Source organism: Azolla caroliniana, unplaced genomic scaffold, assembly GCF_043228905.1.
Source record: "Azolla caroliniana isolate FFs.n. ecotype wild unplaced genomic scaffold, voAzoCaro1.0.p SCAF_4, whole genome shotgun sequence".
Taxonomy (NCBI): Eukaryota; Viridiplantae; Streptophyta; class Polypodiopsida; order Salviniales; family Salviniaceae; genus Azolla; species Azolla caroliniana.
In genome coordinates this window covers 24,333,003-24,351,732 of record NW_028230439.1, presented here as the reverse complement: position 1 = coordinate 24,351,732, position 18,730 = coordinate 24,333,003, and the positions used below count along the sequence as shown (strand labels likewise).

At 36.3% G+C, this 18,730-nt stretch overlaps 4 protein-coding genes across 4 annotated transcripts in view; all 4 read right to left on the bottom strand.

Annotated features, from left to right (window-relative positions):
• Positions 1–917: 917 nt before the first annotated feature.
• Positions 918–2,882, bottom strand: LOC147865559 (peroxidase 5-like). The gene is made up of 4 exons (XM_087318699.1): positions 2,601–2,882; positions 1,884–2,081; positions 1,573–1,738; positions 918–1,309 (listed from the first exon to the last, which is right to left on the bottom strand). The coding sequence occupies exons 1-4, from the start codon at positions 2,700–2,702 to the stop codon at positions 918–920; spliced, it is 858 nt and encodes a 285-aa protein (XP_087174825.1). The 5' UTR covers positions 2,703–2,882.
• Positions 2,883–3,727: 845 nt separating this feature from the next.
• On the bottom strand, positions 3,728–9,085 carry LOC147865558 (protein GAMETE EXPRESSED 1-like). The gene is made up of 8 exons (XM_087318394.1): positions 8,039–9,085; positions 7,001–7,528; positions 5,988–6,114; positions 5,248–5,434; positions 5,009–5,165; positions 4,676–4,908; positions 4,353–4,584; positions 3,728–4,211 (listed from the first exon to the last, which is right to left on the bottom strand). Exons 1-8 carry the CDS (start codon positions 8,551–8,553, stop codon positions 4,169–4,171), a joined length of 2,022 nt encoding a protein of 673 aa, XP_087174520.1. The 5' UTR covers positions 8,554–9,085; the 3' UTR covers positions 3,728–4,168.
• Positions 9,086–9,935: 850 nt separating this feature from the next.
• LOC147865557 (beta-ketoacyl-[acyl-carrier-protein] synthase III B, chloroplastic-like) lies at positions 9,936–14,222 on the bottom strand. Its single transcript, XM_087318393.1, has 5 exons — positions 13,134–14,222; positions 11,812–11,948; positions 11,643–11,734; positions 10,388–10,463; positions 9,936–10,190 (listed from the first exon to the last, which is right to left on the bottom strand). The coding sequence occupies exons 1-4, from the start codon at positions 13,276–13,278 to the stop codon at positions 10,442–10,444; spliced, it is 396 nt and encodes a 131-aa protein (XP_087174519.1). The 5' UTR covers positions 13,279–14,222; the 3' UTR covers positions 9,936–10,190; positions 10,388–10,441.
• A 3,271-nt stretch (positions 14,223–17,493) lies between these two features.
• The window catches only part of LOC147865554 (transcriptional corepressor LEUNIG-like), a 44,192-nt gene continuing 42,955 nt past the window's right edge, over positions 17,494–18,730 (bottom strand). Inside the window, exons 18-19 of the mRNA XM_087318390.1 lie at positions 18,164–18,370; positions 17,494–18,000 (exon numbers count right to left, since the gene is read on the bottom strand). Coding sequence (XP_087174516.1) covers positions 17,857–18,000; positions 18,164–18,370 — 351 coding nt within the window. The 3' untranslated portion in view covers positions 17,494–17,856. The remainder of the gene's footprint in view (positions 18,001–18,163; positions 18,371–18,730) is intronic.

Here is an 18,730-nt window from a genome sequence, read left to right as displayed (position 1 = left end):
TTACTTCAATTGAAACGTATAATGATATGTATGACACAATAATGTTACAAATAAACAAAACTGATCCTTCATTTAAATCAATGTACAACTCATACATAGGCCACACCATGTTGCAAACATAATTCAACGCAACAAAAATGTTATAGAGAATTAAAGGACTAAACAACAATATGGAGTACACATCTTGTTATAGCCCATGAAGATGTTATGCCAATTAAATGAATGCATCACATTATGAGAGGACACAATGCTATAGACAAAGTCAAAAGTGAAGAAAACTGTAGTCAAGATATGATGGAGTTTCAAAATCTAAATGATCAAATAATAATGATTAAGGAATTCCATCATTCGCATTGCTATTATTGTATGTGCTATGGAGGTGCTTGGTTAATATTCCATGTTTGCTAGCTTGGGCCATTGAGTTCTATTCCAATCACCATACATTTATCATGATTTAGTTCACTCAAGAAAGTTAACATTGAGTCTATTGCAATTGAAAAAGTATACAAACAATATTGTTATCCAACATAGGCAATATTCAGTTGACTGTGTTATGTTTAGAAAATATGATACTCATAAACGATGATGAGTTGAGAATTATAAACTGCGCAAGGGTTTACCTATGATGTGTAATCTATTATTGTGTTAAAATTTCTAGGCTACATATATGAGTTGGTGTCCTATACATAAATTTGAAAGCTTCACAACCCTCCATTCCTACATGTTATAATCCTTTCATGTGATTCAAATTGTTCAAATGCCATATGTGGATTGATGTGGCCTTGTAATGTAGTTAACACTTTGTACATGAATTTGAATGCTGTATAATCTAAAATCCTAAATGATGCAACCATTTTACATGTGATTCTCATTACATATACATATAATGCCGAGCAATCAATCAAAACACGAACCAATCAAGGATTTATTACACTACAATTTTTCCTTATTTCACCCGCATTACCTATCATCACACCAATGGAACTCATCTTGACCATTGAGTTTACGAACGCTTGAAAGAACTCATTTGGAGACGATGCAAACGTTCTCACAAGCCCTTGTGTCCGATTATCTATTGCGAGAACTTGATCTGAAAAGAGCAATCCCCTCTGATTTTGTAGTGCATTATAATAGGATGTGTCGAACCAAAATGGTGACACTGGGTCAAACGGTATCGGATTGTTGCTCTCATTCAATGGGCATTGTTGTTTCAATTGTTGTGCAAATGATGGATCCATGGTGGGATCAACGATTGGTGATAGTCTTGCCATAAAATGGCTGCACTTTGCAAAACCTATGGTATGTGCACCTATCACATATGACTTCTCCCTATTAAACAAATATACACATACAAATTGACCACCAAAGCATTATCGTGCTTTGTGCCATAGAAAAAATATAGACATGTATAATTATTGCATAAATCCATGAATGTGCTTAAGAAATTATAGATTAGAATGAAGGAAAACCCCTCACAAAAATAGATAAATATATTTATGATTTTAACATATGATTTTTGAAGTGTGATCAAGGAACTAAATGGAGAAAAAGGAATTTTAAATGGAAAAGAACCTGACAACACAACGAGGTCCAACAAAGTTAGCGACTTCGCCTCAAAAATGGCAAGCATATCATCCACATTCATTGTTGGTGTGGGAATGTTGCCTTCCACCATGGAAGCTAATGATATTCGACCATCTCGTCGACCGAAAGGAACCTCCCATGTAGGACCTTGTAGCTACAAAACTTATTAAAATGTACTATCACTTTTATGGTACAAACACAATCCAAAGATTCTAATAGCATACATATATACATATGTTATTCTAGTATTGTTTATCTCCATACATTCTAAATTGAAGGAAATCATATTAATAACTTACAAAGGCAACGGCTTGTTGAGCTGCGAAAACGACAATGTCCGCACATGAAACGACACCTGGACATACCAACTCCAGTTGTTGTTTTATTGCATTGATGGTATCAAAAGCTTGTTGAGGGATGTCTATATTGTTGGGATGTTGTCTCTCAACAAGAGGGTTTTGGGTGGTGGGCGATACCAATATGGATGCATCACAACCCTGTGTAATAGATTAGCACAAGCTCAAGAGGATTTTGATAAAAGCATTAGCACATGACATAATGTGATTGATGTTATACCGCAAAGTTTTTAGATATGTTTCCCATGTCCCTTTTCATATTGCCTGCTAGGCAATGCTTTGAGTAACCCTGGACCCATTAGGGAAAGAGCACATTTCCCTACACATTTCTTTCAAGTTCCATGCTTTGATTAACCCATTAGGAAAACAACACAATTTCCCCATAAATTTCCTTCAAGTTTCCCATTTGAGGTGATTATTTACTTCCTAAGTATACCATTCACTCCATACGGGAAATATCACACCTTCACTTGGCATTCCCTTTTTTTTGCTGAATGAGGAAATAATAAGATTTAAGATACAATAGCATCAAGATATGTATGAGGTTCTATAGGGTTGAAGAAATTTGATGCAATATAAAGTTTGATTGCACATGGAATTTAAGTTGGTGATTAATGTCTTATATGAAGTATCCATAATAGGCTTGACGGAATATATTGCCTGGACAAACGCATCGTGGAGGATGAGTCGCAAGAGTGAAGGTGCAACGACATTGTCCGATGAAGCCAATTTGCGGAAAGTCGAAGTAGCAATGGATACCATGCTTGGACATATAGTTTCATAGAAACTTGTGGATAAGTGGGGAGGTGACGAAGGGGTAAAACCATCACTAACATGTTGACCATTACAAGAAAACCAGAGATTAAAATATCCATCTTCACCAACATGGAGGTGATTTGAGGAAAAGATAGAGATCATCACGAGGATTATGACTATGCTCTGTTTATGATCCATATTTCATCACTATCCTGTCTATTCACAAACCTCAACAACAATGAAAATATTGACACCCATGTATGTTTCCCACACTTACTATTTATGTAAATTAATCCAAAAAAGCATATATCTAATTTGTGCCCACATCAATGATGTCACTTCGACTTTTTTCTTATCCACACTTCTAGGACATTCCTAAACAAAAACAAAACAAACACCGGACAAGGCCTTTCCCTTCTACTTTTGTGTATCAAACACAATTGAACCTCAAGCATACAATGTGGGAATCATTTCTTCATGTTCGTTAATTCGATCATGTATCACATCACAAAAACAAAACTCAAGCATTCGTTGTGTGGGAAAAGTCTCATCTTCCCTAATTGATGGTAAATAACCATGAGAGAATACCTCAATCTTACTAATGTTTAGCAAAATTTCCTGTAACTCTAAATAAACCTTGAATAAAATTTCCTCATCATATATGTGCCATGTGTATGGTATTCATCTGTGAGTGCCATGGCTTTCTATAACTTTTAGGGAATGTTGAAGTTGATGAGAATTCATAGGCCTCCATCAATCAACTATTAAAGACATTTGATAAGAAATGAGAGAGAAATGTCATCTAGCTCATTTCACATATTGAAACTACAAGGTTGTATACTAAAAAAAAATATGGGGGGTGTGCTTGAATGTACACCATCAGTATAGTATATGGTAAATGTCCACAATGCCATGCACAAAGACTTGGCAGTAACATGACATAGAATCAATCACAAAAATACATGGCTATAGTGACAATACTTTACATTCACTTCAATCTTTTACAAATTAAATAACCCTACACAAGCTCATACTAATTGAATTAAAGCTATGTCATGTCAGAAACAACCACTCGAGAACACAAAATCTAAGATCACTTTGTGTACTAGGTTCATTCAAAAACCCATAATTCCCTTAAGAGTGTAAGAGGATTTGGAGCCTAATCAACCATCAATTTATGTCAGAGATAGCTTGACTTCATTCAATATCTATTATTATATTACATCATACAAATTGCAATTTCAATAAAAGATCAAGTGGTTGACTTTATGGCAAGAAACTCATCCAATTATATAGTAATAAACTGGCATAGGAGGAAAACAATATCTATTATATATTACATCATACAAATTGCAATTTCAATAAAAGATCAAGTAGTTGACTTTATGGCAAGAAACAGTTCCCGATTCTTCTTGCATGTAAAACTGGATTGATTACAGATACCTTGGATTTCTTTTCTTCAGATAATATCATCAAAATCTTTCCGACCTTGCATGGTAGAAATTGCATCGATAGCTGCAAATTATATCAACATACCCAGTACTTCCAACAATTAAAATTTGCTATGTGTACCCAGTACCTTATTATATGCATGTGTACATGTGCTAAACAAAAAAACTTCAGCGATTTAAGTTGAATCCAGACTGTATAGATGACCTCTTTTTACATAAGGACCGAAGGTTATAGCCCTTGAAAGTAGTTGGTTGCCCATCATAAGGGCACACATAATCTGGATCCTCTTTATCATCATCATGATCATCTCCTTGATAGTTATCAAACTCATCTAAGGATGAAAAACCAAAGCCATGACACACCATCCATGCCTTGAAAACATCGTCTCCTTTAGGACCCTTTGTCTTCTCTTGTTTCCTACAATTTGAACCCCCCCCTGTATTTAAAGTCAAGGTTAGAAAACCCTAATCCATGCATTGTCAGCACTTTATATTAATAAATCCTAGTACTGAAGGTGAATGACTCACTGAAATATGTTTTAGCACGATGGATTATCTTTGATGCAACATCTTGCTTTGCACTACAAGAATTGGTTATCCATGGCACATTGTCTCTCTCATTTGCTAAAAAGGTTTTTGTTGAGTAAGCAGGTTGTAATTGTACATCCTGAATGTATGGGGGATTAATAGATTGACAGAGTATAGCATTCAACTTTTTATCCAGCTCTACCAGCAAGATATGGTTCTGCCAGGAAATATCTCTGCATATATCAATTTACATTTAAATCAAACAACATAGGATGGTAAATATTGCATTCAGTAAATGAAACATCAATCTGATATCTACAAAACAATTTGAACCTGAATGTGATAACGAAATATAAGATCACTGCAGCTGTAAATATAGCAAACATAGATCTAGACCAATAGGAAACTGTTTGAATCCACTGTTGATTGTTCATAATGCTGCCATATGCCTTCATAACATAAACCTCCACAGTGATTGAGATAAACAACCCTACAATTCCACAAAAGAAATGTTACCTTATGAAAGAGAAATTGTATGGTTGATTGATATTATCGGGCTCTTCATAACTCACCAGCATACAGAATTCCCCTAGCATTGTTGGTTTGCTTGGCACTAGTCAGCACATGAATAAACACCGCCAATGTGCCATAAAATACAAAAAGTTTCAGAGCTCTCGATTCATAAAGAATGTTGTCATAGAGAGAAAACATTCTATCCAAGGTAGATAAAATAGAACCTTGTTTCATAACAAATGCCTCCTGTAATATAGAAACATTGCATATATTAATTGCTTTATGAAAAAATAGCTTTGTTCCTCTCAGAAACATTCAACATTGCCTGGAGCATGAGGGTAACAACTATTGAGAAAAAAAGCATCCTCATTCACAAAACTCAGTCTTGCTTGCTTGATAGCTTTCCGTAAGTCAAATTGCTTGCAGCTACCAATTTCACAAAATTTACCTTCCTGCCATCTCTTCTTCCCTCCCACAAATTTTCTATTCCTCTTCTAAATATTTCTAATTCTTCACAAGCACCACACATTCTAGTTTATGGAGAGCCATGTGAGAATCCTTTAGTACACTTAGCTATTGCCAACCTCAAGAAGCAAGAATACAGTTTAATGAGAAGGTATATGAGACACGTTTCCAGTTCCTGGTCATAATGAATAAAGTTTCAGAATGCACGATGTTTCAGACGTTATCCTTACAAACTTTTTGTTACACCAAATGAAATCAGCAATGATAAAAAGAGCTTCACACTATGCGACTGGAGCATACAAAAAGCATACTCTATTGTACCATGATTGAGTACCTGAGCATGAAGCATAGCTTCAGATCCCTTCAGAAGAAGTTTATTTCTATCATCCAATTCTATCCGCCATAAGTCAAAGCTTGCTCGAGCTCTTTGGGCCCCATCAGATAAATCCTGCAATGACAGTCTGCAAAAAGAAGTAATGGTACTGAAGTTGACAATTCATTTTTGTTTCTCTCTGAAATTGTTATGTGCAACACGCATAACATTAATTAGGACCTACAATAAGGTTAAATATAGGCCCATTTGTATGTGGATAATTTTGATCCTAACAGATATACACAGTTGCATAAACATTTGTTTTGTGTTTTGAAGAAGAAATATGTATTATACTATTTGTTTTGTTAATAAATTGGTTATGCCATACCAGCTTAATGTTATATGGATTGAACAGATTGGAAATCATAAAATGTATATTTCACTACTGATCTTGTCAACCTAGGCTTAAAAGAGTGGAATAAATTGAAAAACAGCCTACACCAGACTTTTTCACCATCAAGGATGTTATGCACACATAACTAGGTGAGGGTAGGTCACTAATATTTACAAAACGTAAATGAAGGGTATGTTCCCTAATCTTACAAAGGAACTAATGTGATTGGATAGACAGAATGATAGGTGCTTGTACCATCATGATCTTGACAACCAAGGAATGGAGAGTCTTTTAGAAGAGCACAAATATTCAAGGGGCCTAGGAAGAAATATAAATATGAGGCCTAGGTACCCTCATAAAACAGATTATCTCGGAAGGCTGAAGTCTTGAGACACCAATGGTGCAGGCTAGGCTTTCATCACGAAGATTGTGTTAACCTATTCCACGGTACTAGTCATCCAAATATCTATTGGTATGAGATGTCAGTGGTAGGTTAGTTATGTCTTGATCATAGCTCTGGGGTGGTTGGGAGGATCGGGGTCTTTTACAGATTCACCTTTCTTTTACAGATTCTTAACAAATGGATGAAAAAGAAGGGAAAAAAACAAGCCCTACGATATTTTATAACTCAAAACTGTACCTTGTCTCATCCATGGCTGATGTTTGCGATTCCTTCAGATCATCTAAGCTCCGCAATGCACTTGCTTTGAGCCTCTCTATGTTGGAGGCTAAGGCATCTGCCAATCTTAGTTGTTGTTCTGCAAGCTCCTTGTTCCCTTCTGATATACCATCTAGCTGCTGATGGGTTTGTTGGGCAGCTGTTTTTAGGTCTTTCAAACTGGTAGACATTGCCTTATTCATATCTTGATGAAGTTCTTTCAGTTCCATCTGCCTATCTTTTATCTCTTGTGAGTGCTCAAAGACAGCTTGAACTGTGCCAAGAGTACTCTTCAGTTGGTTATCAAATTGTTCATTTTGAGCAAGCAGTGTTTGGGACATAGTTTGCATGGTGCTGAGCTTCTCTTCCAGTTTCGAAGACTGTTGTAATGCATCATCTAAGATCTCATGGGATAATCTCTCCACATCCTTCACTTTGTCAAGCATCCAGTGCCCTGTTTGTTTGAGATCATTTACGATATCCGATGTCTCTTGTCTAAATGCTTCATTCCTGCATGAAATATAGACTTGTGGACTGTTATATAACACTCCAATGTTTAGAATATGCTCATCAGCTATTGGATATCCTTTGTTCATCCACATGCTGGATGGGTATGATCTAGATCAATATAGATACATGGCTTGCCTTTACCTCTATGTGGTCTTTGCATCTACACTATTGTTATATTCTCTCTAATCTACAAACTCTCGCCTCCTACATGCTTTGATTTGATTAATCATGTTTATTTGGATAATTATATGATTGAGAAATTGAGATCCTGAGTACTCTAACTTGTGAAATAGAGAACTTTTTAAGAGTCAAGTGCTAGAATTGTTGCACTCCCTTTATAATATAGTTTAACCCCAATAAACATGATCAATCAAATTCAAAGCTAATTGTGCAGTTAATTATACAACTAAGAGAGATCCAATCTATCTAAGCATACAACACAGAAGGTAAAATTCCAAAACACAGCAAAGATCTTTGGAAAGAACCGAGTAAGAGGTCACGTTTCTTAACTGAAGGTGTTGACACATAGCTTCGGCTTCCACGAAGAAAGCATGATAGATCCCATGGGTGTGCGCATCTACCTTCTGTGTGCAATATTTTACTAGAGTTTTGTCAGAGCATTTCGGTGGAGGAGGCCAACCAGTCATCCTCAAGAAGCAATCTGTGAACTCATATGCAAGTCTGCACTTCTTTTCTTCGTCTTGAAGGATGGCATGGCAGCTCGAAAGGAGCTTCTTGTATGCTTTCTGCCAACAGGAGGCTTCCAGAGTGCTGCTGCTCACCATGGATTGCCCTTGTTTCATCAGAGAAGAACGAGGGAGACCATCGTTACGATTCAGGCCACTGAGGTCTAGACCAGAGCCATGCCTGAGAGGATTTTCAAAACCTTCTTCGTTTTCGTCCGTTCTTTCAGTGTTGAGATTCCTCCATAGCCAGCAGGAGGCAGAAGGGAATGAAGAAGTGACGAGAAGGAGGAGGAAGAGGAGGAGGAGGAGGTACCTGATGGTGGAGGATGAAGGTGGCATGGAATTGGCATAAATACTCGGATTCTCTGCATCTCCTTCTTGGCAGTCGTATAGGGGCTAGTCTTGGAGGTCGTGGTTGCCATCGCCATCGCCATCGCCATCGCCACGCAGAGAGAGAGAGCGAGGTAGCGAAACGCTTTGCGTCTCTTGGTGTTCTGAGAGAGGAGGAAACAAATGGTTCGTGGAATTTACAGAAATACCCTCCCTCCAAACCACAGAACGCATAATTTATCTTCCGCAAAATTGCCGAAATGCCCCTGCCATTTTCCAACCCATCTGCTCAAGCCTGCTTCTCCATCGTCATCACGTGTGCAAAAATTAACACACATCATTAGATCTCTCGAATAAACAGAAAGCAACCAAAGCTCCCTTTTCTCGGAGATACGATGCAGATGAAGAGAACGGAAGGACATGGATTTGTCATCTTTGGTAAATATTAATATCAGGCTTGAAGCTCGGAAAGAGAAATTGGCTCACATACATAAATCCCAAACCCGTGGAAAATTGAAAAAAAAAGTGTACTTTTGACAAATATCTGATGATAATTTAGTTAAATATCAATCATAGCATTGCCTTTAGTTAAACAATGTTGATCTGTTCAAAAGAAGCAGCTTAAACCTCGAAGTAATGCATCGATACTGAAGTTTCTTGCGATACCCGGGTATCTTTAATGTCAAATACACGAATATTACCTAGTAAAAATTAACAACGTAAATGATGCCCATCATCAATTTGATGATACCATTCACAGTGCTTACAATGCTCACTCAACATATGAATTGAGCCATTGCCATATATTTACACGTGTGCGTGCGTGCATGTGAGAGAGAGGTTCGTTCTCTCTTCAAGGTTTCTATCCTCCCCATTTAATGATTGTGTTTCTCCGAGGGAGATGTTTGTTCTATCTTCTAGACTTCTAACCGCCTCATCTAGAGCCAGTGGAATGGATGCAGCACTTGTATTCCCATAGTTGGCTAGGTTTGTAATAATTTTTGTTGATGGGAATGTGTAACTTTTCAGCCACTGCATCTATAATCCTTCGGTTTGTCTGAACATAGATAGCATCCATATTTTGAAGTTACTCACTGTCATGATTAAGATGAAAGAAAAACTCGAAACAGAATATATATGCCTATAGAAAAAATTGTACAGCAACTGCTTCCTTCTCTACATATTAATTACAAATTTCCAATAATACTAATGGCAAATGTTCCTTTATATCATCTTTAATTTATGCGAAGACTCTGAACTAACGCTGAATTTCTATTTTTTTCTCTAAATGTTCCCCAGTCTCGTCAAGGTTGACCCAAATCGGCTAGTGCTAAAAAGACCAGATTTTTAAAGAAAATATATTCCTTGGATGTTGATTATTAGGAAAAAGAGAAAGATAAATCCATGTATATAGGAAACTTCTTGCCTGATATACGAGAAGCTAGTGAAGGTCATGTTCCTTCAGCTCTGCCTCTTTGAGGGCTGCTTCTATTGCTCACGGAACACTGCGCACTGCAAAGCGGAAACCTTTTTTTCCATTCATCTCCAGGCAACATGGCGAAGCTGTCATGGGCAAAAAATTGGTCCCATTGTTGCTCTTCTGGCTTGTGCTACCCAACAAGATACCAACAAGAGCATGGAGGTGTCTGCAAATGTTATTTCGCAATATAAAATTTTATAAACATAAATAAATTCTTAGAAATTTGTTCTGTTAAACACCATAATCACGGAGATGCACAAGTATATTTCACAACAATATAAAATTATGTATGAATTCTCACAACAATATAAAAATTGAAACTATATCAATTCTAAAACAGGATCTGAAAAAGTAGATCTTTACTTTTGACCGTTTCCATCACTGTGAAAATCAAAACCTAGCAAACCATATTTGTCATCACTGGATGCCAGTTAAACCACTGGGAAAATTTTCAGTGATGCGTATAAGATACATCTTAAACTAATATAAACAGTAGCCAATCAGAAAAATCCATGAATGAGAACACAAGTCAACAAGAAGATATCACCATGCAGCTGCATTTTCCCATTTTCATACAAGACATATATACACAGTAACCCATCAGAAAAAGTCAATGATTGAGAAGAACGAAGACAAAAGTGAACAAGAATATGTATATGCATTGTGCATAAATGCAAGAGCTACATCTCATTTTCAGTATAAGATACATTACAATCCCTTATATCCAGAAACCAGTCATAAAAATCCACGAACAAGAAAAAGGGAGGAAAGTGACCATCATATAGATAGATAGATAGATATAAAGTGCAAAGTGCCACTTGTCTCAGTGACTGTAACCAAAACGCACTCTGTACATAGCATAGCTGTGATAAAAAAACTATGACATCCCTGGTGATCAGTATCCAATGTCGGTATGGACTAGTAAACAGTATAAAAAGAATAAAGTTCTGTATTACTTCCTCATAAAAGGAGCACTGAAGCTAATCACTCAAATAAAAAGAAAGATTAAGGTTTTTAAAAGACCGTAATGGTCAATAACAAAGATATGTACAGTTTACTTATTAACTTGCCAACCAAACAAAAAATGTGCTGTCAACCTAGTGTTCTAAAAATAAATGGCTTGAATATATGTAAAAAATTAGCAAATCCGGTTTTGCCAGAGGCAAAAAATGAAAATCAAATGGGAAAATGCATTACTCAAGTTAGTTTTGCTGCGTCAGAGTATGCATAAATTCATAATCAATGAAAAAAATTGAAATACATTAGTAAAAAATGCTTTCAATGTGTAGATTATCACAACACCAGCAGCATCACCAAACAAGATGCATGTCCCTCTGGCAGTCCAATCAATGTATCTAGAAAATGCATCTGCTCCCACAACCAGAACATTTCGATGAAAAAAATTGCAATACATTAGTAAAAAATGCTTTCAATGTGTAGATTATCACAACACCAGCAGCATCACCAAACAAGATGCATGTTCCTCTGGCAGTCCAATCAATGTATCTAGAAAATGCATCTGCTCCCACAACCAGAACATTTCGAAAACCTCCTCTTTTAAATCAGAAAGCTTAAACCAGAACATTTCGAATACATATCTTTTGAAACCTTTAATAACCGTGTTCCAGTAACAAGGCCCAATACAAAGCCACTACAAGCTGCAGTGATATCGAAGGCTAGAGCATTAGGACACCCTGATTCTCTTTGAATCTGGCCATAATGGTAAAGATCAAGATAATCAAATTATGAGACCCATCCACAAAAGTAAAAAGTCACAAAAAGCATACCTGCGGTCCACTACTGAATAAATCATCTGGGGTGGATGTGCATAGCAACACGAGGTCAATATCTTTTGCTTCCACCTTTGCCATTTCAATAGCTTTTCTAGATGACTCCACTGCCAGGTTAGTAATTGTCTCGCCATCTGATAACGATAAGGGAGTTATAGAATCTGACTCGGAAATTCAGACATAAATAACTACTCTAAGAAAAATGTTGAGGATTTCCAAGGGAAAATAAACGATCAATTTACATGGGTGATGATAACTGAAAATGATTCATCACTCATACATCTCCTCAATGAAGGTAACATATTTTTTCGCTGGTTAGAAGTGTGTTTATGCGATTTTGGATTTCGGGAGAGATAGCCTGAATATCTGTCTGTTTGCAGGCTGAAATAGCTTTCTGATATCTATGAATATGAACGTTTCTCTATGTTTAAGGAGGACTAAGTATCACCTACAGGTCTATCAATTCTAACCGTGTATGCCTATAGATAAATTATCAGAGATATTGGAACATAGAGCTCTAAGGTTAAGAAAATCAGGCCAAACTATTGTGCAAACTAGATTGATCACAACTACAAAGCCAAGATATTAGCACACTAAGATTAAGAAAATCACACCAAAGTATTGTGCAAACTAGATGATCGCAATTACAAAGCCAAGATATTAGCACAGAATTTTAGATGGAACCATTGTTTGAAGTACATCAATGCCAACTAGAAAGCCAAGATATTTATACACAAGTTACGCCAAAGTACTGTTAAGACTAAAACAATGCCAACAGGAGAACCAACATATAGACAAGATCTACAGCATCCAGGTAAAACTAGCATGCGTGCCCGGAAGTCACAATAAAAGTCACTGCATGACGATAAAAAAGTGGAGTATTTGGGTAAATTGCAAAAAGAAACTCCATTTTAAGCCAGGGGCTGTATATAAAATTGCTACTTCATGAATGAATCTGTATACTATCACCTTATAATATATAACATGGTTCAAAGGATGTTGACATTTGCCAATTTCACATGAATGTCTTAATCGATACTACGTAATCGAAGGATTCGCATTCACATGCACAGCGATCTAATTGACCTAGACATGATTTTTACATAGTTATTCATTATTGATGAACTTCTGCAGACATTTTCGCAAAGAACCCAGTTTTTGCATTGTTATCTCTGAATGACTAACTTCTGCAGACACTTTTTTACACAGAGACCAATTTTTGCATATTTATTGCAGAATGATTAACTTATGTAGACACTTTTCACATAGATCCTCACATGGATCACAGGGTTATTACTGAAAGACATGATTTCTTTTACCTGAAAGAAACCTCCGATTCCTGATTCCTGTCCGGACAGCAATCCATTCATCATTGCTATCAACAATATTGGACAAGTCATCATTAGATATAACTCGCTTCGGAGTGGCTGACCAAGAACCAATCAGTTTCGAGCCCATCCCCATAATTTTGTAATAATTTCCAACCAAAACTTACAGAAAAAGAAAACTTGCAAAATCTTTGATCTTACTCATATCATACTGGAAAAATTAAGCAAAAGTTCCAAAATTGGTGTGCTTGTTCAAATCAGCATTTTGCAAACAAATAAAAGAATAGAACTAAAGGATATGAGGAAGAAGACAACCTATTACAATCTAGCTCATCAAGTATAGAAGAACATGCAAGCAAACAAGAAAATATGGCTTAACAAAATAAGATCTTGCCAATGAAACTTGTTATAAATGTAGAGCGCATGCAATGATAATGCAAGAAAACCAAGAAAGATGAATTAACAAATTATCTATATGCAGAATGATCATGCAACCAGTACTAAAGAAACGATCTTGATAAATGAAACAAACACAGATAGCCAGACTATATAGCTAACAACAAATTATGAACCATAACCAGAAATGAGCATGGCATTGCAGGTAAGGAAGGCAAGACGAAGTCTTCACAAATTAATCATAAGCAGTTCGTGCTGTAGGAACAAAGAATAGATTACTAAACAAATGAAGGAAAGATAAGATGACTTTGCAATTGAAAGATAACATGCAATAGGAAGAAAGATATGACGACTTAATAAATGCGCGAATGAAGGGAACATAACATGACTTCACAAGACGAGATATGAACATGCAACAAAAAGGAAATACAAGATGGCTTGATCAAATGAAAGAAAAATGATATAGATTAATAATTGAACCGCATGCCGTCAATGATCATGCAACAAAGAAGAAGAAGAAAGATGCATTAGGACTTCACATACAGAGGGAGACAAAGATTACTTGAAAATGAATCATCATGCCGCAGAGATGATCATGCAACAAAGAAGAAGCACTGAAGAAAAGATGGTTTAGAACTCACAAAACGTTATCTCGTTATTAAAGTCGAGATATGTGTCAATGATCTAAAACTCAGCAAATCTTGTGAAATCACGAAATGTGTCAATATGGAGGCATAGATGAGGCCCGTGCAGAGAAGAAGGGGAAGAAAAACATGAAATGAGCAATAAACGTTATCTTGTGAAAATGATACTCGATCTCTTCATACATTCGAGGAACCTGCGGTAGAGCTGGACGTTCCATAACTGTAGTGAAGCTACATTTTACCGAAGGCACGCGTATGATCATGCTGGAAACCCTTCTCCGATGTAAGAAACGCTTCCAAGATACGTAATTGAAGGAAATCAAAGAAGAAAAGGAACAAGAAGATGCTGATGAGGAGGAGAACGACGAAGCAGAGACAGGAGGAGCAGAGAACGGCATCTCCATAGTGATGTAAGACGAAGACAGGAAATACAATGGATAATTCAAATGCGACCAATGCGGATAAGATCGCAGATAGTGAGGAAGGTAAGAATTCAGGAATTGGATCATGAGATCAGATTATCAAACATGTAAGGTTCCAACCGTCAAGCCCGACGTTCAATCGCAGATAAGAGACAGGGATGGAGGTGAAGAAGAAGAAGAAGAGGGAAGGCATCGAAAGGAGGAGGAGGTTTCCATGAAAGCTTGAGCTTCTTCCATCTGTCAGAGCTGCTTTGTCTGCATTCATCTCTGCTGAGAATTGCCTGGGCAAGTTTTACCAAGTAATAGATTTTTTTATTTTTTTTGTTGAAAATATTCATTTTAATCCATTTAAACTAGTTTTAATTCATTCTAAGTAGTTTTAACTCATTTTAATTCATTCTAATTAGTTTTAACTCATTTTAATTCATTCTAATTAGTTTTAACTCATTTTAATTCATTCTAATTAGTTTTAACTCATTTTAATTCATTGTAATTAGTTTTAACTCATTTTAATTCATTGTAATTAGTTTTAACTCATTGTAAACTCATTTTAATTCATTGTAATTAGTTTTAACTCATTGTAAACTCATTTTAATTCATTGTAATTAGTTTTAACTCATTTTAATTAGGGTTAGGAATTCATTTCATGGCAAATTAAAGCCTAAACAATGGATGAATCGTGCACGTGCGTCTTGTGTGATCGTCGTATGTTCCTCAACTACTCATCTATCAGGCTCTCACATCCCATCTTAGTCTACTGCACTCGTGGCTCGAAGCACACTTGATTGACTATCCATCTTGACCCCATCAAGCTCCATTTTGAACAAAGCAGACTTGATTGACTATCCATATGCGGGGGGATGCCGACCATCCTAGATCTCCACAGATTGAATGATTTGGTCCCATGCCCATCCATCCATCAAAGACTCATAACACGTTGGATGTCCACTTATCATAATAAACACACTCGTCATTGCTAGTCTAGTTATTGCAATTTGAGTACATCCATCCCAAATGATTTCGGCCCCTCGGACAAGACATGGTCATCAAACAAAAGCACTCGTTGCGACTCTAATGATGAAATTGTTAAGAATCTTGTAGAATGTGCAATGAATGTTGGGTGACTAAAATATGACACACAACATTATCATTCGCATTTAGAAAGTTGGTCTCCATTTGTTTGTATCGTCGAGTATATGATCAAAAGTTTTCATTGCGCGAAAATGTTAACACTTTCATTGGCAAGGTTACGAAAATTCAATTCATAAACCATCTCCTGTGAAGAAAAAGGTCATTTCAATAGTTTCTCCTCAATTATGTAGAAAGGCATATTCCCATATTTGGAGGAAGGTCTTTAGTTTTGCATCTTTTTATTTAAGGACAAGTTGAATAGGAAAAATAAGAATTAGTCATCCTACAAAACCTTGTTTCACATTCAAGTTATTTTGATGGGGAAAATAGACACCATCCTCCAAAAGGCCCCCACTCATCCGAGTTATAATAGTCCTTCCCAAAATTGTGCATGTTTTTTATCACTAAAACAATTTCTCATCACATAGTAAAAGATCATCTTTCTCTTGCCTTTACATTTCTATATTGATCAATGCACATCAATGCTTCCCAAAATGATTGTACACAATTTGCAATTACTCTTGTGTGTGTATCTAATTTGTTCACATGTTTATTAAGGTACTTTGGACAAAAGAAACTTGCAACAAATGATCATATAATGCAAAAACCAAACTTCATACTTCTAATAGCTTTGACATAAACCGAGCATGTGAGCATTTTCCATGTCATGTCTCATGTATATTCACCTTTTTGGACTGGATCCAAAAGTTGGTGATGGTTGTGGCATGCCTTCAATATTAGCAAAAGCTATGAATCCAATCTCATGAAAGATTTCAATATGAAATGCATGACCAATCTATGCCAAATCAAATGTTCCAATCATTGATTTGAGATGAATGTGCTATTCACTTTCTAAATCACGAGAATAATCTGTATTAGTTGCTAATACCCAAGACCTACATTGCAAACCATCGTCATTATGCAATTATGAATATACTTCATAAATTATGGCATCTGTTATGTTTTGAACAGGTGCAGCCTACATGTTTCTTATCCTAGTTGACTGATAAAAACTTCTCCATTCAACTTCTATGACTCTTTTCAAAATATTTTTACATGGCCTGTGACATTCCCAAAGGCCTGGACAGGTGGATTGCCATCAAATCCTAACATGGTGTAACCAAACTTTTCTTGCTCCAGCCAATGGCCACAACCATCACATGAACCAACAATTCTAGCATTCAAAATAAACATCACAATTGCCAATGCCACAAGATCCAAATAAACAAGAACACGTAACTAGATTGAAACAAATAAATTCCAGGAAATAAGCAATGTTATTGGACACGGTAGACAACTTTGAAACATCCACCAAATGGAAATCATACTCCAGATTAGGTTCTCGTCATTTTGTGAATAGTTTGTGTAACAAAAAATATAGTATCGACCATGCATTAACATGGTTGTGGAGTTGACAACACATTAAAGATCAAAGTTAACCCTGTCATGACATGTAAGTCTGAAATTAATAAAGACATTAAGAAGGCAAGCAAGAGGCCATTGTTATCTCAATGAGCTGGACATTTCTTCTCTCTCTCTCTCTCTCTCTCTCTCTCTCAGAATATATAGAGATATATACCATGAAAACCTAGGACTGGCTTTTACCATGTGGCGATCCACAAAAACTGGATGAACCCCTGTCCATATCAACTTCATATAGTCATGCATATGCTCTATATCTCAGGAATGGAAGATTTATCAATGTCAGGCATTACACACTGCAGAAATGAATTAAAAGAATAAATTTGCTTCTTCGTGTAAGGCAATGCAATTTGCGAATCATATATTTCACTTAATCAAGTCGTCTAGAGGATTAGATATAATAAACAGTAATTTTCATTGGTTTATTAAAAGATTTGCTACCAACCGTGCCCTGCAATATGATCCAAACAGCCATATAATCCTTGGCATTCACATGGTTTTTATAACACGGTTTTTGTATCGTGACAGTCTCTCCTGAATTGCAGAGGAACCAAACAGCCATAGAATCCTTGGCATTCACATGGCACGCATCTCTGACACTTCACATAATAGCAAAGCCCAAGCCTTTGATATTTTACAACAATATTCTGCCACATATTACCACAAACATTCCACAAAAAACATACTATGGTACACCCTCTACTTCCATAGTTTCACAGTTTTATCATGGCTAGCCGATGCAATCATGCCGGTGACAGGAGACTGGGCAAGTGCTTCAATCAAACCTTCATGGGCAGATATTGTAATGTTCTTTTTCTCTTGTATGGACCACAATTCGATCGACTGCCAAGCAAATATGAACATTCATCAAATGTGAGCAAAACTGTGAAAATGGGTTCACCAGTTGGCATGTATCTCTAGCAACAAAATAATATATATGAACCAGCAATAATGTATCCGTAAGCCCAACACGATATTCTATGCATGAGATGAAAGGAAATCATACCTGATAGCATCCAATCACAAGAATGTGAGGGTAAGTGGGATGGAAAACACAGGACTGGAATTTGTTTCCATTGCAACTCAACTCATGGATACATTGTCCTTCAGAACCAGGACGAAGTGCCCACACTCGCACTGAATCATCACTAACAGATGCAAGATAGTCGCCAGCTGCATCCCAACACACGGCATGGATAGAGTTTGTATGCCTCTGCAAGAAAAGCAAACAAAACTCTAAGATCTGCTCGTGTTACAAGAAAATATTGCATGGTTTTGTGGATTTTGAGCTTCCATTTCGGAGTACCATTTTGTTTCAAAAAATTACAGCATGGGCTTCATAAAATATATGAAAATATACAGCATTATATATCTAGGATATATAGTAGAGCATCATTTAGAGAAAATGGGGAGTTTATGAAGGTTTCTTAAAATTGTAGAAATTCAAGAACGAAATCACAATTTACGCTTCCTAATTGCTGAAATTCCAGACTGTTCCAATCTGGAAATTGTATGAAGTTTTTCTAATGATTATTGACTTTCAGAAAAAGATAAAAAAATAATTTTCATATTT

Bases quoted from the DNA above. Each gene is read 5' to 3' on its own strand.
- LOC147865559 (XM_087318699.1), bottom strand. From the start codon at position 2,702: ATGGTATCCATTGCTACTTCGACTTTCCGCAAATTGGCTTCATCGGAC. The intron at 2,082-2,600 runs GCAATATATTCC...TCTATTACACAG, and splicing joins TCCACGATGCGTTTGTCCAG to GGTTGTGATGCATCCATATT. The intron at 1,739-1,883 runs GTAAGTTATTAA...TAAGTTTTGTAG, and splicing joins CTCAACAAGCCGTTGCCTTT to CTACAAGGTCCTACATGGGA.
- LOC147865557 (XM_087318393.1), bottom strand. From the start codon at position 13,278: ATGGGGATGGGCTCGAAACTGATTGGTTCTTGGTCAGCCACTCCGAAG. The intron at 11,949-13,133 runs GTAAAAGAAATC...TATCGTTATCAG, and splicing joins GAATCGGAGGTTTCTTTCAG to ATGGCGAGACAATTACTAAC. The intron at 11,735-11,811 runs GTATGCTTTTTG...CATTATGGCCAG, and splicing joins TATTCAGTAGTGGACCGCAG to ATTCAAAGAGAATCAGGGTG.
- LOC147865558 (XM_087318394.1), bottom strand. From the start codon at position 8,553: ATGCCACCTTCATCCTCCACCATCAGGTACCTCCTCCTCCTCCTCTTC. The intron at 4,909-5,008 runs GTTCAAATTGTT...TGATATATGCAG, and splicing joins TATTTCGTTATCACATTCAG to AGATATTTCCTGGCAGAACC. The intron at 4,585-4,675 runs GTGAGTCATTCA...CTTTAAATACAG, and splicing joins TCGTGCTAAAACATATTTCA to GGGGGGGTTCAAATTGTAGG.